Source organism: Genypterus blacodes, unplaced genomic scaffold, assembly GCF_046128005.1.
Source record: "Genypterus blacodes isolate CSIRO-AG114 ecotype Tasmania unplaced genomic scaffold, CSIRO-AGI_Gbla_v1 ptg000488l_1, whole genome shotgun sequence".
Taxonomy (NCBI): domain Eukaryota; kingdom Metazoa; phylum Chordata; class Actinopteri; order Ophidiiformes; family Ophidiidae; genus Genypterus; species Genypterus blacodes.
The window spans coordinates 39,752-46,108 of record NW_027467247.1 but is presented as its reverse complement, the minus strand read 5'-3'; the positions used below and the strand labels follow the sequence as shown (position 1 = coordinate 46,108).

At 47.9% G+C, this 6,357-nt stretch overlaps 1 protein-coding gene across 1 annotated transcript; it reads left to right on the top strand.

The window, feature by feature from the left end:
* The first annotated feature begins 1,386 nt into the window (after nt 1–1,386).
* LOC142990242 (somatostatin receptor type 5-like) lies at nt 1,387–3,499 on the top strand. The gene is made up of 2 exons (XM_076139945.1): nt 1,387–2,172; nt 2,810–3,499. The coding sequence occupies exons 1-2, from the start codon at nt 1,387–1,389 to the stop codon at nt 3,497–3,499; spliced, it is 1,476 nt and encodes a 491-aa protein (XP_075996060.1).
* The last annotated feature ends 2,858 nt before the right edge of the window (nt 3,500–6,357 follow it).

Genomic DNA, 6,357 nt, shown 5'->3' with positions numbered 1-6,357 from the left:
TCTGGGCTTTAATCTATAAATTGATTGCATTCTGTCAATATGCTAAGACAGCCTCAATTATGCGCTCGGGTCATTTGTTTTCTTTTGCTGTCTAGCAGGATCCAAGCTCCTCCCACGTGTGTGTGAGTCTGTGGATGTGTAATCAGCATTTATGTCACGCCACTCACTGCTATGCCATGTTTACAGTCCTTTGGCATTTATGTTGGTTAACTGAGGTTCTGTCCTTTGCTTATTGGCTCTTCAGGTTTGTACCCAGGAGGGGAGACAGACATCACTCCGGCTTTTTAACCAGAGGGAAACGTGTGTGTTTGAAGAGAGGAGATGACTTTTAGACGTAAGACAAGGACGAGATGAGACCATTCCTCTTCTAGCTGTGCTTCATCTTTCCAAACATGACAGCATCCCCCTTTATCGTCCTACTAAGTCTATGCAGCGGATCTCTGACTGGATTTGATCTCTAACTATAGCTAACTTGCTCTTTCTCTGCATTCTCCTTCCATCAGTGTTAATGCAGTTGAGTGGATGTTATGGAAGCTTGTTTTCGTTCATGGGTCAGTGCATTTTGTTCCTATCAGACCACCAATTATCAATCATGGCCAGCGAGGCCGTGGGTGTGCCTGTGTCTGTCAGCCAGGTTATTAAGAAGCCCAAACAGCTTTGTAAACAAGCACCAGACGTGTTCCCATGCAGAGCTGTTTGTGTTGTGACGGACGGAGAGGTTAAGTTAATTAGTAGTTTCGTAGTCTACAAGCAAAGCGGCAATAAGCTCAGATTGGAATGAAACTTTTCAAACTGTGAGACTTCCTGGGGTCCTTAATCAGTCATTTAAAACATATTAATGAGTTTCATTCATTCATTCATTCATTCATTCATTCATTCATTCATCCATTCATTCATTCATTTTGACTGGGATCATCGCAGGAGAAACCAGCCGAATGGTTAAGATAGATACAACGATGTAGCAGAGCTTTAGGCTTCAAACTAAACAAACTATTCCTTCAAGTTGCTTCACCAGCTGAGCTTTGATTTGAGCATTTGAGACAGGAAGTGTTCAGGAAGACTGAGACACCTTTGGATCCATGAAGTCCTATGTGGATCCAGTGTCTTGAAGCCTGTTGTCGTCACCATTGGTCCGAAGACAAAAAATAGACTTGAGCTTTGAGTCAACCAAGCCAAAGGTCAGACAAGAGACAATTCAGGGTGATTAGCACAGTCAAGGAGAAGATCCTTAAAAAGCTAGATGTGTAACTCCTGTGGAACATTACAGCGCCTGTATGATCGTCCATGAAGGCTTCCTCACATTGTCCGCTCTCCCTTGCAGGACTGTTGAGCCGACACTGATGCAGACCTTCCCACCTCATTTCCCTTGTACTCCTTGAAGCCTCCATGGAGCTCATCCAAGCGAGCCAGGCCTCCCTGCTACCCCAGGAAGCCTCCTCAGCTACCTGGAGCAATGACTCCCTCCCCCCCCTCCACCCCTTCCTGCTCTCCCCCTCGCCCTCTACACCGTTCCTGAGCTTTAGCTCGCCCAGCAGTGCCTCTCTCTCAAATGGCACCTGTCAGAACTGCAGCGAGCCTGGAAGTGGCTCGCTCGTGGGTTTGGCTGGAATCTTCATCCCCCTCATCTACGTGATCGTGTGTGTGGTCGGCCTGGTGGGCAACACTCTGGTCATCCACGTTATTGTCAACTACACCAAGAACGAATCGGTCACCAACATCTACATCCTCAATCTAGCCATTGCTGACGAGCTCTTCATGCTGGGTCTGCCGTTCTTGGCGGCCCAGAATGCACTGCTCTCCTGGCCCTTCGGCTCTCTAATGTGCCGCGTGGTGATGACCGTGGACGCCATCAACCAGTTCACAAGCATCTTCTGCCTGACGGTGATGTCCGTCGATCGCTACCTAGCTGTGGTGCATCCCATTCGCTCTTCCTGGTGGAGGCGCCCCCGTGTGGCCAAGGCCATAAGTGCCACCGTCTGGTCCGTGTCCTTCGTGGTGGTGCTGCCGGTAGTGGTGTTCGCCGACGTGCTGAAGGACGACGGGAACTGCAGCATCGTGTGGCCCGAACCAGCGGAGGTATGGAAGACGTCGTTCATCGTCTACACGTGCACTGTGGGCTTCTTCTGCCCCCTGCTGGTCATCTGCTTGTGCTACCTCCTCATCGTCATAAAGGTAAATGATATAACAAACTAAGTATTGGTTGAACCAAAGGTACAAAATGTTCATTACAGCAAAACATGGCTTCATTAATGGAAGAGCAAATGTTGAGGTGAGAGAAATTCAGGTTGTTTATGTTGAGATAATCCAGTTCTCCCAAACATCCCAGTTTCTACACTGCAACAATTTAGAAGATGTTAAAACTTAAGGTCTTCACCACAAGTTAGGAGTGAATGGTTGACCTGAAGACCAACATGACCGTAGATAATCCAAAGCTAATCAAACCGATGTCATGAAGGGGCAGCATGTGTTCAGTATGAGCTCCGTTCTCTTCTGAGCAGAACGTTACAGCGTGAAGATTCTGCAAATAAAAGTCTAAAATGGAAGTATTCTGTTTTGCATATACACTGTTGGCCATAAAGTTGGAATACATTTTATAACAGTTTATAATTGTAAAGTCTAACACCGTGACTTGACTAACATACAGTCTACCTGAGAGAAAGCTGAGAGACTGTGTTCAGGCTAGAAGTTGAAACTCTTCCTCTGGATGAAGCTCCATTCTTATCCTCCACTTCATCCTTTGATAGCAGCACATCAGTGTATATCAGTATTGCTTTGTTTCAACACTCGTTTCTTGCCTTGTCTTTCTAAGGTGCGCAGCGTGGGAAAACGGGCGCAGGCCACCTCCTCTCGACGCAGGAAGTCAGAGCGTAAAGTCACCAGGATGGTGGTTGTGGTGGTGGCGGTGTTCGTCCTGTGCTGGCTTCCGTTCTATGCTCTCAACATTGTCAACCTGCTGGTGGTCCTGCCTGATGACTTCAGGGGGCTCTACTTTTTTGTTGTTGTGCTGTCGTACGCTAACAGCTGTGCCAACCCCATCCTGTACGGTTTCCTGTCTGACAATTTTAAGAGAGGCTTCCGCAAAGCGCTGTGTCGCACTTCGCGCAGGGTAAACCACAACAACGACAGGGTGGTCACTGAGGTGCAGCGCCCCACAGAGGAATGGGGCGGAATCGTTCTTCAGCCGCAAAAGAGCCAAGGTGTCACCGGCCTGCATGACGAGGGCTGCGGTGACAACGAAGACGAGGAGCGGGAAACTAACGGAACAACGAGGGCCATTCAGATGACCGAGGTCCATAATGTGTCACTAAATGGTAACAGCAGAGGCGTGGCAGAGGGCCCCAAAGCAGAGGCAGAGCAGCTGGGACAGACGGCGGGGAAAGGCCCGGGCTGTGCAGGTACAGAGGGCCTGAGCGTGTTAGCGGCTAAAGCAAAGAGCGACCGGACACAAACCGATGCATTCATGGACCAGAACTCTGAGCTTGAAATCAGCTATTTGTAAGTGTGTACACTCGTTATTGCTACATCCATCTGAGGCCATCCGTCCAAGTTGATTCATTTCCTAAATAACTTTTGAATGCACATTCAGCATGGATGAGGGTGATAGGCACCACTTGTGATAAGACCTTTGAGGTAATCCAGCGTGTGTTACCCATGTTTCTTGTATCGTCTAAAAGAGCAAACACAGCCCTACCGTCTCTGTGCATCTTCATCACACGGGCCTGCACTTAAACACTGTATCCCCACATGCTGAGGACATCTGGACAACATCAAAAGCAGACATGATGCTAGATGTGATGGATTGTGCAACACTTTGGTCCTTTCACCCTTGTACACAACTGGTTGGACAACCTCAGCCCCTAAACATGACCCATTTGAAGAAGAAGAAGAAGAAGAAGAAGAAGAAGAAGAAGAAGATTTTGATTGATTTTTAAATTTACATTTATTTACAGGTGTTTATAAACCTTACATTTAAACTAAATTATGCGAGTTCTAGGACTCCATCACATGCTTAAACCAAAAAACAAAACAAAACAAACCTTTAAGCAAAACAACACCGTGAGGGAAAAAAAAACAAGAAAAACAAACTCAGATATCCTCATCATTTTCATCAACGCTTGTGTCACTGTTTACATCATTTTCCTGATACAGTTCCTTCCCCAGTTTAGTGATGTACTTCTTTACCCTGTAGTATTCCGGCCGAGTGAAGCCTCCTCTCACAACATCGTCGTCATCCAGAAACATTTGAAGAGCACATAGAAGATCTTCTTTGTTAGGGAAGAAGCCTTCCACTTTTACATTCCTCATACCTTTAGTTACGTCCAAAAACAACTTCACATTAGCCAAACTATATTCATTGTCTTTATATGACGACGGACTTCTTGTCTTCACTTCCTCCTCTGGCCCTGAGCTGTCTTCCCTCTGTACCTTAGCCTCTTTGACTCTCTTGGCACTTATTTTATTGCCCTTGGAACCTTCAGGAGAGACGGTGGGTTTTCTTTTCAGGAGTACTGGGGGGGGCCTGGTCCTCCTCCATCTCCTCTGCTCCATCTGCTGCCTGCTGCCCAGCGCCCTCGATCTCCACATGTCCACTTGATGGACACTCATCTCCGGTGCTCTGTCTGTCATCTCCGACGTTCTGTCTAGTTGCCTCTTTAGCAGCTCCGGTGCTCTGTCCGTCCGTGTGTGCGTCGGTCTGGGGCGGCGTTGATGCTGCCGCGGAGGGCGTCGGTTCAGCCGGGGGGGTCGATGGTTCGGCGGCCAGCTGGTGCCCCTCTCTCCCACACCCGAAACACTTGCCGTCAGCCGTTACATGAACAGTGTACACAAAGTTTTCAATTTTAAACCTGAACACCAGGTTGAGCTCCTCTCGGTTGTCGTTCGAAGTCATAAACACTTGTCTCCTAAAAGACACAACGTGCCTCAACAAGGGGGACCTGCAGCCGAGGGGGATCATTGTGACGGGGGAGTGGAGCTGGCCGTGTCGGCTTAGCTCCTTCTCCAGAGCCTCGTTGCTCAGGAACGGGGGGACGTTAGAAACTACCACTCTTTTTGCGGGGTAAGCAAGAGCCAGGACGGGAGTGAAGACTCCATGAATCTCCACCCCGTGCCCCACCACCTGGTCCACCTTCTCCACGCTCTCTAAGAAGATCACCACCGCGTTATTCATGCGTGAGGCGGACTTCACGCTGTCGTAACCCACCAGTGCCCCCACCGCTAAACTACAGTCCTCCACCGTGCAACCAACAACCGGACACAGCTTGACGCCATGCCGGCGTGTCAGCTTGTCAAACCCCGCAGTCATGCTAGCTAGCCCCGCTTGCTAGCAGACGCAAAACACAAAGCCCCAAACCACCAACAGACTAAAGTGAGACAAAGAACAAACACACGGAGAACAAAACAACATTAACATACAGAAAGACAGGTATAGGACACTTTTTCACGCTTTCTTCCACTCAGCTCTTCCACTCACTCACTCACTCCTCTCAGAAGAAGAAGAAGAAGAAGAAGAAACTTTATTGGGTCACATCCCATGGGACCACGTCTCCATGCAAACACGTCAATCTGAAATATGTCTTGCGTGCGCACACACACACACACCCTTTATATAGGGGTCAAGCGCACGGCAGCCATGATACGGTGGCCCTGGTGCAGTTTTGGGGGTTCGGTGCCTTGGTGCCCGTGTCTCAGCAAGAGAGAGCCAAAGTAAAGTGATCTTCGCTTATTAAAGCCTTGTGGTTTTAAAAATAGACCATAAATGGAGAGAAAGCAACATAGAGATGTCTCAGTGTTCCCAGCTCCACACCCCAAACTGACCAATGAGATGAATGTAAGGGAACGGGACACGTCGTGCTCGAGTTATTGAGTATTGTAAAGTGAACACTGATGTTATTGTTTTGGTCCCAAAGATTTCCGCCTCATGTTGTCGTCTTCTACTGAATGATCCGTTTCTGTGACGGACAATGTTCCAAGTTCAGTTTGTGACTTTGTGGGGAAACTTCTGCTCGTGATGTGTGTGTGTGTGTGTGTGTGTGTGAAGTAAGACGCTGTGCTATTGTCGGGCCCTTCTACGCTCAGTGGTTTGCTAAAGCAGAGTTAAATATTGTGGTGGGACGTTTGCCAAATAAATGGTTACTGATATATAAATGTGTGTTATTTGTAGATAAGCTTCTGCTTTTGGCCTCTCTGCCTTTATGAAGCTGCTCAAGTCAGCTTTTACTCAACATCTAATGTTCTATTAATGATTAGGCGAGTAGTTTTCACTCCAGTTTAATATCTGATAAGATATCGTCCGTATCTCTAATGTTCTTTAGCCCTCTGAGATCTTTGCACCTCTACAATCACTTCACCAAACACAGA

What these genes read in the sequence shown, in the direction of transcription:
- LOC142990242 (XM_076139945.1), top strand. Translation starts at nt 1,387, where the DNA reads ATGGAGCTCATCCAAGCGAGCCAGGCCTCCCTGCTACCCCAGGAAGCC. An exon ending in ACCTCCTCATCGTCATAAAG is followed by an intron (nt 2,173 to 2,809) that starts GTAAATGATATA and finishes TGTCTTTCTAAG; the next exon opens with GTGCGCAGCGTGGGAAAACG.